General features: G+C 50.9%; 1 protein-coding gene across 12 annotated transcripts in view; it reads left to right on the forward strand.

Annotated features, from left to right (window-relative positions):
• The window catches only part of ERI3 (ERI1 exoribonuclease family member 3), a 132,433-nt gene extending 118,589 nt beyond the window's left edge, over positions 1-13,844 (forward strand). For 10 of the 12 annotated variants that reach the window (XM_036348201.1, XM_036348192.1, XM_036348194.1 and 7 more), the window contains one exon: positions 13,329-13,844. In XM_036348201.1, coding sequence (XP_036204094.1) covers positions 13,329-13,411 — 83 coding nt within the window. In that variant the 3' untranslated portion in view covers positions 13,412-13,844. Of the gene's footprint in view, positions 1-3,690; positions 3,735-10,205; positions 10,583-13,328 lie in introns of all 12 variants that reach the window. The other 2 variants (XR_004973906.1, XM_036348195.1) reach the window with 2 other exon arrangements.
• Positions 13,845-13,846: the final 2 nt, after the last annotated feature.

Raw genomic sequence — 13,846 nt, forward strand, 5'->3', positions numbered from 1 at the left:
CCTCACAAGCCCCCAGGCCAAGTGCTCCCCAGAGTTTCCTGTCTGCATTTGGGGGTTAATGGTCTTGACCATCTCTTGGGAGCACAAAGTCAAGAAATCAGATGTTGCTAAACTCAGCAGAGGCAGTGTGAGTGTGTTTGTATCAGGTGTTCAGGGTGATCCACCAGGACAAATGCTGGTTGTTCGGGGAGAAGAGTGTCTCCCACTGGGCCTTGTTGGTAAAGGGCAGGGCCCTGCCCCTTTTCAAGCCGCGCTCATGTCCCTGTCCCCCAGCACAATGCCCGCCCTCGTTTCCTGGAACCTGTCACACCGTCTCTCACGTAAGGCTTCCCACATTCATTTTTCCCTTGGGCACCCCATTCCCATCCCTTGGCCTAGTTAATACCCACTCATCCTTCGAGCACATCTCAGATTTTGCTTCCCCAGGCAAGTCTTCCTGTCCCCCAGCGTACTCCCTAGCACCCTGCACTCCTTTTACGCACTCTGTCACAGTCATAATTAAGAAATGAGTTGTTTAATGCCTCTCTCCCCCAGTAGATTGTAAGTTCCCTGAGGGCAGGAACTTTCATCTGTTTTGTTCAGCTTGTCTCCCCAAAGCATAACATGGCATCTGACTCATGTAGGCAGATAGTAAGTAAAATGTATTGTTTTTGAATTGAGTTAAATTGAGTTGAGATGGCCCTGGCCCACCCCTGTGTGCCAGGGCAAGGGGAGGCAGATTGAGAAGTGCCTGGAGCTGAGGTGGTTCCCATTAGTCCTCATGATTAATTCACAGCCACACTGTGATGGAGTAGGCTTGTCCCCAGTCAGCAGCTCCGCTGGGGCCCACCTGTTAGCGACAAACAAACAAAGGGGATAAATAATGCATTGGGAGCTGAGCCAGGCAAGGCGGCGGTATTGAAATTAATAGGGATTAGCTGAGCAGCTTGAGGATGAAATATTTACCAGGTGAGGCTGGGCTTAGGGAGGGCAGCCCCACTCTGAGTCCCCAGGCATAGCCAGCCCCGTCTCCAGGGCATCACTGCCTAGGACCAGGAGCCCCAGCTCCATTACTGCTGCCCCCAGTGCCTTGGTTTGCAGGACAGGCTGGTCAGGCTGCTGAGAGCTCGGGTCCCAGCCATCCTCCTGGCACGGCAAGTTTTAGAGAAATCAAGATACTAGGAAGGAGTGGAGGTAGGGAAGGGCCTGGAGCCCGGGTCACTGTAGAAGCTGGGGACGGGATGATTGGTTTTCAGGGCCCAGGCATGTCTAGGCTTCAGGTGGCAAATGCCAGGGCTGGAGTAGGTTCACCTGTGATCTTGTCACCCCGCCCTTCCCTCTTTCTTTTCCTCCATCCTTCCATCCTTCCATTTAATACATACAGACTGGGGCCTCTAACACTAGTGCCCTCAATGGGGGTTGTGGTCTAGCTGGGGGTGACCGAGGCAATCACAATGTGGAAACCCATAGAAGGGGTTCCTAACAAATGTGAGGGCCCATATGAGGGCCCATATAAGGCCCCACAGGAAACAATAGCAAGCCCAGGTTCTGAGGGACAGGAGGAGCGCCAGCAGAGAAGTGGGGAAGTTCCAGGTAGAAGGAAAAGCTGAGAGTGAGGCAGATGGGGACCCAGAGGGCAACCCAGACAGATCCCTGGACTTTCTAAATGAGTTTGGATACTGTCCTGAGAGCAGTGAGGCACTGTTGGAAGTGGTGGTTTGTTTTTTAATTATTAACTCTTAGACTTTTTACTTTGAACTAATTTTACGTTAGCAGAAAAGTTTCTATATATGTTACCCAGCTTTCTCTAATGTTAACATCCTATATAATCACAGTACAGTTATGCGCACCAGAAAATTAATATTAATGCTATACTCTTAACTAAACTAAAGGCCTTATTGAATTTCACCAATATTTCCACTAATGTCCTTCACAGATCATTGAAGGGTTTAAGACAGGGAGAGAAATTCCCAGATTTGTGGTTTGGAGGGACACCATGGAGGAGATTGGCAGGGGCGCTGCTGCCACCTAGGTGACAGATGGTGGTGCCCTGGACTGGGAGAGTAGTAGTGGGAATATAGGTTTAGAAATTATTGGAAATTCATGGTAATTAAAACCTCGGGAGTAGATAAGGTTGCCCAGGAAGAGGGTAGAGAGTCAGAAGGGAAGAGGGCCATGGACAGCTCTGAGCAACACCCACATCTTAGGGGTGCTCAGAAGCAAAGGCATGTACAAAGGAGCTAGGGGAAGGTTGGCGAGAGAGGGGTGGTATCCCTGAGACCAAGAGAAGAATGTTTTGATGTGTAAGTCCATTGGGTCGGATCCATCTAAAACTGAGAAGCTTCCTGTGAAGTCATAGGGATCATTAGAGAAAGCAGTTTGGTGAAGCAGTGGTGAGGGAAGTTGCAGGGTGGAAGAGGAGTGAATGAGACCGTGAGTGTTAACAACTCTGAAATTCGGCTATGAAAGGGAGGGGAGAGGGGGTACCAGCCACATAGGAAAGGATGTTAAAGGGGAGTTGTTTTTAAAGATGTAGAAGATTTTATATATTAACTTGCTAATGTGAAGGAACCAGTGCAGAAGAAACAATTGGGGTTACTCATAATGTCCGGCCCCTGAAAAGGCAGTGGGTTGGATACCAGGTGAGGTGGAGGGAGGGACTTTAGAGGTGACATCAGGATGGGTGCTCTCTTGTAACAGGATGAGAGGAGAGAACTGCACAGATGCAGGAGTGGCTTCTGTACTTCCTGTGAAGGAGACGAGTGTGTGGGTGAGGGGGTCAGGGCTGATGCTGGGAGTAGGGCATTTGAGATTGTAGCAGGGAAAGAAAATTTGAAATTGTCTCTAGGAAGAAAGAGAGAGAGAGTGTGCACACTGACCAGATTGGCTGGGCCATTTTATACAACCAGTTGAGGCTGATAGCTATGATTTTAGGGGTGGAGTGAATCTATATGCTTGTGATTTTTTTCTAATTACAACTCAACCCAAATGCAGGCATAGAGAAGGCAGAGTTTGGGTTTTCCCAGGCAAGGGTGATGGAAGGAAAAGGGGACAAGAGAATTGAGATTATTGGCAAGAAAGGATTGAAATGATGGACCATGGAGGTGGTGGTTTCCTAGTGTGAACATCCTATATAATCACAGTACAGTTATGAGCACCAGAAATGGAATCCAAGTTCCAAAATGAGGTGGATCAGTTATGTCGCTAGGACAGAAATTGATTGATACATATCCAATTCCGTCGTTCTTCTTCCTCACTAAATAGAGCCCCCGTTGAATTAGGGGCAGCAGTGTGTACCTAGTTAAAAAGTTACCTTTTTTAGTTTCTCATACAGTTAGATATAGTTATGTCTCTGTGATAAAAGGAATTATTGTGCGGGACCGCCAGGCACAATACTTAAAAGGAAGTGACTCTCTGGTTAATACATTATTCTTACCTCTTCCTTCTTCCTCTTTCCTAAAATGTGGATGTGGTGGTTGGAGCCCCAGCAGCTATTTTGGACCATGAGATAGCTTGGAAATTAGAAACAACATGCTGAGAGGGGCAGGGCAGGAAGAAGCCCAAGGCTCTGATGACTTTGTGGAGCTGTGGAGCTTTAGTCCACTGAGATTGCAAGCACAGACTGGAAACCTTTCTTAGTGAAGTTGTATTTTCTTTCCTCTCTGTTTTCACATGGGCTCCCACTAAACTGCACTCTTTTTGCCTTTTTAGTAACATGGACTGTATCCTGAGATACAGCAGGAAACAACTTGATCGTATGTATAAGAGCTATGACTGAAATATCAGTGTCCTCATTGACCTTTGCCCTCCCTCCTCTACTCAGCCAAGTTGACATTGTAGGGCCCATTTGTTATACCGTTCTCTTTTCTGCCTGTACATTCTGTATCAGTTAGTATGCTTTCGGCTACCAGAAGAAGGAACCCAATTTAAAATACCTTAAATAGGCAGGGGATCTATTACCTCACAAAAGTCTGGGAGTGAGGAGATCCTCGGGTTGGTTGACTCAGCATCTCGGCGGCGTCAGCAAGGACCCAGGGTTTCCTTTTCTTCTTCTTTTCTTTTATCTTCAGTGTGTTCTTGGCAGGCTAACTCCCCTCCAGGTTGGAAGGTTGGGAGATGCTACTGCAGTCTCAGGCAGGTGCAAACATGCACACGTGAAAACGCCCACAGAATATAAAGGGCTGTGCCCCTTGGGCTTCTCTTTTTAAGAATGAAGAACGTTTCCATGAAGGTCTTTAGCAAGTAGCCAGAACCCTTGGTCACCCCTAGAGTAGAGACTGGCCAGGGAAATAGGGTCACCACAAACGGCTCAGGCCGCGGAGCATTCGCCCTGGTCACATGCGTGAGGAGTGGGCTTTCCAGCTTGGCAGAGGGGCAGGGCTCTTGGGTAAGCAATCAGAAGTGGACAGGGGAAAAGGTGAAGGCAGGAGGGGTGAAGTATATGGAGAAGCAGAGTTGTAAATGGGTTCAAGTGACATGGAAGAAAACATGTTTTATCATCAGAAACTAGGAATATTTGAATTTAATATTTCAAAGGAGGAGCATTAGAGGATGTTGAAAAGGTTGCAGGTGTGATTGTGGAAATGGTGGAAGTAAGGTACAACAGACAAGGTATTCGTGCTGAAGTCAGAGAACCAGGAGGCTGGCAGCAAGTTTCTCAAAGGACAGGAGGTAGAGGCTGTCACAGGCAGTCTCAGGAAGGGGGTGGCCGGGTCTGCACATGCTCACACGGAACCCTCCAGGTAGGCTGCTGGCACACAGCCTAGCCTCTCTATCTCCCGGGGCCCCCATTTTGGAAAGCATCTGCCCTGGTTAGTCAGACCATTAAGGAAGCAGGTGAGGACCCCCAGAAGACAGTCCTACAGGAGACTCCTGGGGGACAGGTTGCAGTGGAAGCTTGGTTGGGGCAGAGGTAGCTGCCAGGTATGGCGGATGTGCTCAGCTGGTCTCAGTAGCCACCTCCGTCCCTGGCCAGGTCCTCTTCACTTAGCTGACCTGGCTATCCTCTGGCACTTCTAGCTGTGGCACCCCAGAGCAAGGAGGAGGGTGAGGCTTCTTGCCCCCTCTACCTGGATGGGGCCTTGGCTAGAAACAAGTGGGGGGAGGCGGGCACCATTATAATGGCCGAGCAGCCTCCCTGTTACTACGGTGTATTTCACTTTTAATTCTGACATATAATGTAATGATCTTTTTTAAGGCCCGATGATATTATCTGCCTGACTAGATTATTGAGTCTTCATCATCTCCAGATAAATTTATGGCCAGGACGAGGCTCAGGATTTATCATCAGTCAATAGAGCTCGATACTCTAACAAGGCGTGTAATAAGATATACATATTTAATGATCCAAGGGGAGGAGCGCTAATGGGAGCCCGGAGTGAGTGGTCCACGGGGCTGGGCTCTGCCCTAGGGCTGCCATAGCAGTGAGGGCATGGATGCCCTGTGGTCCCAACTCTGCCTTTCTCAGGACTGCCTCAGTCTCCTCCTTATCGGGACCCTGAGGGAGAGGCAGCGCGAGGGACAGTCTCAGAGCTGGGCCCGAGACCTCTCCAGCCCAGAGGGTACAGGCGCCTCCCTGGGGAACTCTCCCTGTTTCTGGGCCATGGAGGGCTTGGGGGTATCCTTAGACCTGTATACCCAGGCCCCTGCGCACAAGGGCGGGCCCACCAGGGGAGGGAGTGCCGGGGCTGCGTGCCCAGGCCGCTGATGGTGACGGATGGTTTTTCATTACAGCCTCTCAGGTCCTGCCCGCGCCCTGTGTGGAAATTCTATTTATTCCCTAATTTGTAAAAATTCCCTCTTTATCTGATCCCAATCAGGGCGGGGTAATTGGCTCTCTGGGGCAGCGGCTGGGGTCCTTGATGAAGAGCTATGTGGATGTACCCAGCCCGGCCCCCGCCCGGCCCGCCACCAGGGCCCACAATTAATAATGATTTGCAAATGGCAGACAAGCAATAACACAGAAGGATGTGGCGTCCGCGCGGCCTCTTCATTTCCTCCCCTTGCAGATATAAATGGCCATGGAACAAAAACCCAGCGCTGTAAATCCTGGAATTAGTTATTCACCGGGATAAATGGGCCTGGAGCCACCAGCCCCCTCCTGCCACCCTTCTTGCCTCCTTTCCCTGAGCCAGGTCTGTATCCCCAGGTGTGTTCCGAGCCTGGCCCCTGGCTCCTCAGCATCTTTGTCCCCCCGACTCAGTTCCCCGGCTTCCTCCTAGCCCCTTCCCACAACTCTAGCTGTTGTGTGGCCCAGAGTGGGGCATGGTCACCTGCTCGGGGTCTGTAGCTTCCTCAGCCTCCAGCTCCTCTCACTGACCAACCTGGGTTCTGTCCCCACTCTGCACTGGGATTTGAATGGAGTTGACATACCCTGCCAGGCCTGGGAGTTCCAATTGGGTTGGTCTTGGGCATCCTCTTTGGCTTTGGGGACCAGTCTAGTCATTTGCCTGGCTAAGTCTGAGTTGGGCCCCTGGTGACCAAATGTGATGTCAGTGACATAAGGGGTGTGATGCTGTGCTTACTGGTCAGGCTGTTATGGGATATGTTGGCACATGCATTTCCGGGCGCTCTGCCCTCTCGGCCAGGCGCATCCTCCCCACCCCCCAAGTGGCTGTGAGCTGGCGGGTAATGGGCGTGTAATGGCCTCATTTCCATGCCCGGCCTCCAGGAGCAGCGGTAAGTGTTTGATTGCCTTAATTTCCAAACACATCATTATCCCAGCTTTACCAGCGCTTAATAAACACTTTATGAGGATTTTTTTAAAAACATCTTCGGTCCGCATACTTCTCTGAAGTGATAAACTCTAATTAAGTCTAATATTTAAAAATATGGTAATGGTGAGTTGTTTGAATAAGTGGACTGCATTTCTGTAATTTCATTATTACGTAAAGCACGCTAATTATTTGGAGCGCGCTTATTATGGAGAGAGAAATCGCCTGCTAATCAAGATGAAATTGCCTTTTCCCCTTATTGTGGAACCACCGTCATCCTTCACCATCAGCCCTGTGGCACCTCCAGGCACCTCGGTGGGATGTAGGGGGGTGAGGGGGGCACTGAAGAAGGGGTCACTTTGGAGTTGAGGCTCTAAGGGCCCTGTCTGGGGGGAGGGAATGGAGAGATGGAGTCTTTATCTGGAGGGGAGTGTTACGTGGAACAAGGTGGCACTGTCTGGGGGCCCAGAGGACTGGGGGCGTGTCTGGGACAAGAAAGGGGTTAGGAAATATCAGAGTGTTACTGTTGGAATAACAGTATTATTATTGGTTATTATTAGAGTAACAGCAACAATAATAACTAACCCAGCCACTGTTTTAAGCACTTGACAAAAACTCATTTCATTTTTTTAAAAACCCTTTGAGGGGAGTAATTGCTATAATTATCATTTTTATTCCCATTTTAGAGAAGAAGAAATCGAAACTAGAGAGGTTCACACAGTTGTTAAGTGGTGGCATTTGGATTCGAACCCAGAATATAAGGACATACAGGATCCCTCTGCTGGTTCAATCCTAAATTCACTGTCTTCCCTGTGAGCTGCAGTTTGCTGTTGTATCCTGAACTGACCCAGCTGTAGCTTAGGGTGCTGGCCCCCAGCGGAGAGTTGCCAATTTAGCAAATAAAATATAGGACACCAGTTAAATCAGAATTTCAGATAAAAAAATAATAATTTTATATATATATTAAATTTTATAATTTAATTATATATCTATCTATGTATCTATCTATCTCGGGTGGGGCTGGGGACATATTTAATCTGGCAAGCCTATGTCAGGCAGGTGAAGATCGACCCACCGGCCCTTTGCTCTCCAGCATGCTGCCCAGATGTCCAGACAAGCAGACAGATGTGGCGGTAAAACGAGCTTTTAGAAAGTCTGCACACTCAGGGCTCTTGCTCACTAATTCTTCCCATCGTTCCTGCTCCTTGCACTGTTCTTCCCATCCCCTCCTTGCTGGTCCCTGCTCCACAGGCTCTGGCCCCACTCCCAACCAGCTCCTGGAGGTCACTGATCAGGTGTGCTCCCAGGCTGAGCTTGCAGCCAGGAGGCCTCAGGTTGTGTCTGAGTCGTGTTTAGGCCTCACTGCCTCATGTTTTCAAAGGTCATCAGCTTGTCTCTCTGCTGCCCTGATGTCCCCTTTGCCTCTTTGATCATTTCACGTTCATTCTCTTTTCCTGACTCTAATAGACCCACGTATGGGAATTGTGTGTGTACTGGTATGACAGGTATCATATCAAAAGGGCGAGGAAAGTGCAGGTAGTCAATCCATGGTGATAGAACAAGTGGCTATCCACTAGTGAGAAAATAAAGTTAGCGCTTCTGTTTCTCACCACATACAAAATAAACTCCAGGCAGTTTAAAAAGTTAAACATAAAAACAAGGTATTAGAAGAAAATATATAATGGTTTTCTAATAATACCAGGATAAGGAAGGCCTTTTTAAGCAAGATATAAAGCCTAGAAGACATAAAGGAAATGTCTCATAAGTGTAGATGTCCCATAGGAACCTCAAGACTTAACACATCCGGAGCTAAGTTCATCACTGACCCCAACCTGCACCCTCTCTTGGTTTGCCTTATCTCAGTGAGTGGCACTAAGATCCTGGACTCCTCCCTCCAGCCTGCCAATCCCCTCAGGGGATTGCTCATCCCCTGCTAAGGCTTGCTCATCGTATTTCCTGAAAATCTCTTTCCTCCGTCCACTTCTCCAGATCACCAGTAGACCTCCACCTCTGCCGCCACTGGCCTAGTTCTGGCCTCCACTTCTGGCCTGGACCACAGTACAATCTGCTGATTGGTGTCTCTGCCTTGAGGGTTAGTCCCTCCATCCTCAAATGGTCATTCTGAAACATAGATTTGTTCCTTTCATGCTTCTCCTTAGACATGTTAGTGTCTCCCTGTCATTCCCAGAATAATAAAACCTTTAGTTTCTTAGCTTCTCATTTGGGACTATCATCAGTTTTCTCTAGCCAGTCCCTGCTGGCCTCACTAGCTTCATCTCTTGCCACTCCCCTGCCTCTTATTCTTCATCACCCCACCACCACCACTTGCTAAACTTCACATTTCCCCTCCAGAATGTGCCTATGCTGTTCACTATGCAAGGACACCTCCCCAACTTCAACCCCAACATGCTGGCGAGCCCCGCCCATATGCCCCTCAGACCTCTGCTTAACTTTGTCCTCCCTGGAACCCTTTTCTGATCCTCAGACTGAATGAGGTCCCTTTTCTGGGCCTCCTTTTCTCATAGCACTGTTCAAACTGCACCACCTACAGGTCTGTCTCTGAGCTCTTCGAGGACAGGGAGCTACACTCTGCGCAGCCCTCTGGCCACCGTGGCCCGTGTGCACCCAGCACACAGAAGGTGTCAGTGTGTTTGCTGAATTAATGAGCACACAAATGAATGACCTCCAAGACATTCCTTAGCCCTCTTCCCTCCTAGGGGTAGCGTGGCCCAGGTCCTGCTTCCTGTCCTCTGCTGTTCAATTCCCAAACAAGTGCAGCGAACCATGTCAGCCCGGTGAGCTCTCACTGGGTGTCCTGATGGCCAGAGCTACCCTCCACTAGCGGCTCCTTTGCCCAGCAGAGACAGGGCTATCCTTGGGCCAGCCAACAAGTTATCCTTTGTTAGGTGCTAGCTCTACTCACCTGTCTGGGGGATTTATGCTGCCATACCCCTCCCATTGTGGTCTTGGCAATATAAAAATATTTTCAACATTAAGAATATGAATGCCCATAAAAAGAAGAGAAGAGGGTCATTTTTTCCACAAGTTGATGACCCTGCAAGAACATAGAACAGGTTAGTCTTCTAGAACTTGGAGGTGAGGAAGACCTGTTCTTGGAGGCCTTCCGTGTGAGCACTAGGCTGTGACCCAGCTCTTCGTGTCCCCCACCCCATAACAGCTCCAGGCTCACCTCATTAGCTCAGTGAGAGGTGCCAGAAGGTGGGGCTGCTGCCCCAGGTGGCCCCGGGACCTCAAACAGAGGACTCCCTGCTGCTGTCTCTCTGATCTGTTAAAAGACCCAGATCTGTCTCTGTGCTTCTGCCCAGTTCCCTCATTTTCTAGCCGTGCCAGTGACTGTTTACACTGGTCAGTAAGTAGATTGCGTGGACTTTTATGAAGGCTTCCAGGGCAGAGAGCGAGTCTGTGCTGGAAGCCCGAAGTGCTGTGCCACTGACTCTGGGGGAACTGAAGCAAGTGCCTCCCCATCCGGGCTCCTCTTTCTTCATGTCATAGACCAGTCGCAACAACGAGACTCCACAATTCCCAGTAAACAAGACCGGAAGTCAGTCCAAGTGGGTGAAGTGAGTGATGGTGGGTTTCATCAGGTGTGCCAGCCCACGTCATCCATGCCATGGATTGTCCATTATACACTTTCTCACCATTGGGTCATCCAGAAAGCTAGCATCCCTGTTTTCCCTTCAAGAAGAGGCATTCCAAACAGAAGGCACGTGCAGAGACCCGGTGCATCACCTGTTACTCCTCATAACCCTGAAGGCGCATCCACTGTCACCTGAGGCTCAGAGAAACCAAGCAGGGCTGTCGCCAGTGGGCAGAGTTCAGACTTTAAATCTGTCTAACTCCAGAACCTACTTTGTCATTTTCAGAAAACAGTAAGTGGTTCCTTGACATGGGAAGATAGAGGTTAGGACTTCAAAGAGGAAAGGAGGTGACCAGGTTTGTGTAAGAAAGATCCCTTTGCCAACAAGAGAATGAATTTGAGGGGGAAAGAGGACAAGTTATTGCTGTAAAAGCAAGGAATGGTGTGCTGGTCAAGGCAGTGACTGCCAGATTGACAGGAAGTAGGTGATTAGACAGAAAATAAGAGTCTATAGTTCACACTTGATTAGATGTGGGGAGTGAGGGAGAAGGCCAGGTGTCAGGCCTGACTCAGATTCCTTGTTTGGGCGTTTGGGGGTGCCTTTCACTGGGATGGAGAACACGGGGGAGGAAACCAGTTTATTACTGGACGTTTTGAGGTTGTATGGAGATCTAGAAGGAGATGTTCCAGAGCACTTGGGTCTGTGGTCTGAGCTCAGGAGGGAGGTCCAGGCTGCAGACGGTGATCCTCGGGGAGCTGACGTTCCTCATGTGAATGAAGCCGTGTGTAGTCAGAAGAGGTCAAGGACAGAGGCTGGGGCACAGGGGTCTTCTCCCAGCTCAGGGCCACGCACAGGTAGGAGGTCAGTGCTTGCCCTCTGGATGGCCAGTGGCCTGGGGGCAGGGGCCGGGCACTTCCACTTGGGCCAGGGGAGGCAGATTGAGTGATTTGTCCAGCACTGAGGGAGGAGCCAAATGAAGTCAATAGAAAACTAATTTTCTTTTCTGCTGAAAGAAATGAGGTGTGTGGCCGCTGGGTAATTGCAGATAACGAGGGGTCTTATTCTTAATATGCAGAGCGGCTATGGTCCCGAGTACAGGAGACAGGAAGGATTGGAGGTGCCCGGACAAGACCAGACTTCTTTAGGAAGAAAATCACCGAATCAGAGTTCCTCTGATGGCGTGATCACAGCCCTAGGCCCTATCATAAACTCTCCCCCCTCCCATGGTCCCTCCTACCCCAATCCCACACCCGCCCCTCCTACACCGCCCTTCCAGCCCCATTCCCCTTCCTTTCAACCGCCTACCTCCTCCTGTCACAACCCCCTCCCTCCACTCTCCACCCCCACTGCCCAGGCATACACACTAAGGGAGACAAATGACAGGGCCTCCGATGAGCGGGGTGTGTGTCCGGCCCATAAACCACGGGGATGGGTCACGTCTGGAGTTGCCATGGCCGCCACTACCCACCCATCCGTCTTCCCTCTTCTGCTTCAGACCAGCCCTTGTAGCTTCTTGAGTCTCTGGAGGAACAAGGTGTCCCTGTGACTAAGCCCTCGGTCACACCTCTCCATGCTCACACGTACCACCAATACTTTCATGGTGAGCTCTGCAAGACAGGGCCCAGTCTGGACTAAGCAGGGGCTGCAGAGCTGGTGACTGGCTAATGATACTGGCCCTGGCCTGACCAGAGACTTCTCACAACCATTTTAGCTCTGGTGGGTCCCCTTTCCTAGTCTAAGGTCCTGGCAAGGGCACGTTGAGGGACTCAGTGGAAGGGGTTGGTCCTTGGCAGCTGTGGAGCCTCCTGACCCCACCTTGACCTTACCACCTCCCATACCTGATTATGACATCAATGTGCAATACTTCTGCCATCACAACCATCGATCCCATCAGGGCTGGTGGCAGCTGAGCCCTGATTATGGGCTGGGAACGTCTATGGGAGGTGGGAGAGGGGTGGGAGGAGAAGCTGGCGAAGGGATCAGGAGTTGGTGGCTGCTCTGGGCAGTGGAAAAGAAAAACCCAGGCCCTTGGGCCATTTCTGTCCTGGGCTTACTATAGTGGGACAAGCTCTGGGAAGTTGTATCTCCTGCTGGTGATGACAGAACACATCCTGACCCATGTCCATGATACTAAAGCCCCGGAATACCTGTTCCTGTGACCACCAGGGTTCTGGGACAGCTCTGAGTATGGGGAACAATACTAGTGAAATTGCCCGACAGGGTCTGGCAGACACAGACACATTTAACCTGAGCCACAGCCAGACAGGGCTAAAGCCCTCCCAGCACCAGCTTTGAGCCTACTGGGGTAGGAGAGGCAGGGCTTGGGCTCAGGTGTGTCCAATAGAAGGTTAATGGCCAGGGCGTTAGGGAACCAGGAACCTGGACCCCCTCCACTGGTCTGGGACTGCACAGGAGGAGGCTCCAGGCAGGTTGCTGTTTGAGCACCTGAGCCTGGGGCCCAGGGCAGGTGTCTCCCAGGGCCCTGGCCCAGAAGTGCCGAGGCTTGTGCCTTGTCACCAGTGATTATGGCCTGGGCCACATCTTCCACACACGAAAGTGGCGGCAAAGTCACCCTGGCCGTGGGCGTGATGAATGGCCGCACAGTAATGAAATGGAGACATCAAGGCGGGTGGCGGGAAGACGGAGTGTGGCGGACAAGCCGTCCCCACGCGGCGGCAACAAGAAGGATCGCCCAGCGGCCGGGGGCCGTCAAGGGAGAAATTACACATTTACTCTGCCTTTTTCTTACTGCGACGGCGCCCATACATCACCACTGGGGCCGGGGCGGGACACGCCGGCCAATTTCCAGCATGAATTATGGGACTGAGAAACATTGAGACCAGGCTTCCTGCCCGGCCAGCATCATCCAGCCTGACCTAAAGCTGGAGATGCTGCCACAAGGGAGTGGGACCCCCTAGTTTAAAGTCTGGCTCCTGAATCTGACCCTGCTTCCCACCCCCACCCATGTAAGAGCACCTATGGACAGGGAAGGGAAGGATCTGGGGCCCATCTAAATGTCTTTTCTTTCTCATTTTAGATGACTGCAAGAACATTGCCAACATCATGAAGACACTTGCATATCGAGGCTTCATCTTCAAGCAGACCTCGAAGCCGTTCTGATTGGCCGAGAACGGGATGGGGCAATACAGGGTAGCTGCTTGGCCCAACCCAGAACCCTCCTCTCCCTCACCAGAGGGGAAAAGGGAGAGTGGCACAGCTCTACGTCGAGTGTCCCCAGCCTGCCCTGCGGGCTTGTGCCCTGGGTAAGAGCTTGGCCACTTGGTCCCTCTGGAGCAGATACTTTGTGGCCTCCCATCCCCATCCCACAACCTCAGCCCAGTATTAGCCCCTCCCATTATGGGCCTGGGCTAGGGGGACCCAGGCACTTACTGCCTCTCCCTGGTACACAGGCTTCTGCTGGGGTCACCAAGCCCCCTGTGCCCCCTCCCATCTGTAGTGCATGGTGTGTGGTGCCCCCAGGGCTCCAGGACAGATCTTATGTCCACCCCATCCCCGCTGTGAACGTGCCACTGAATAAAGTCGGGGAAATGAGGC

The sequence above is a fragment of the Myotis myotis genome, unplaced genomic scaffold, assembly GCF_014108235.1.
Source record: "Myotis myotis isolate mMyoMyo1 unplaced genomic scaffold, mMyoMyo1.p scaffold_m19_p_2, whole genome shotgun sequence".
NCBI lineage: Eukaryota > Metazoa > Chordata > Mammalia > Chiroptera > Vespertilionidae > Myotis > Myotis myotis.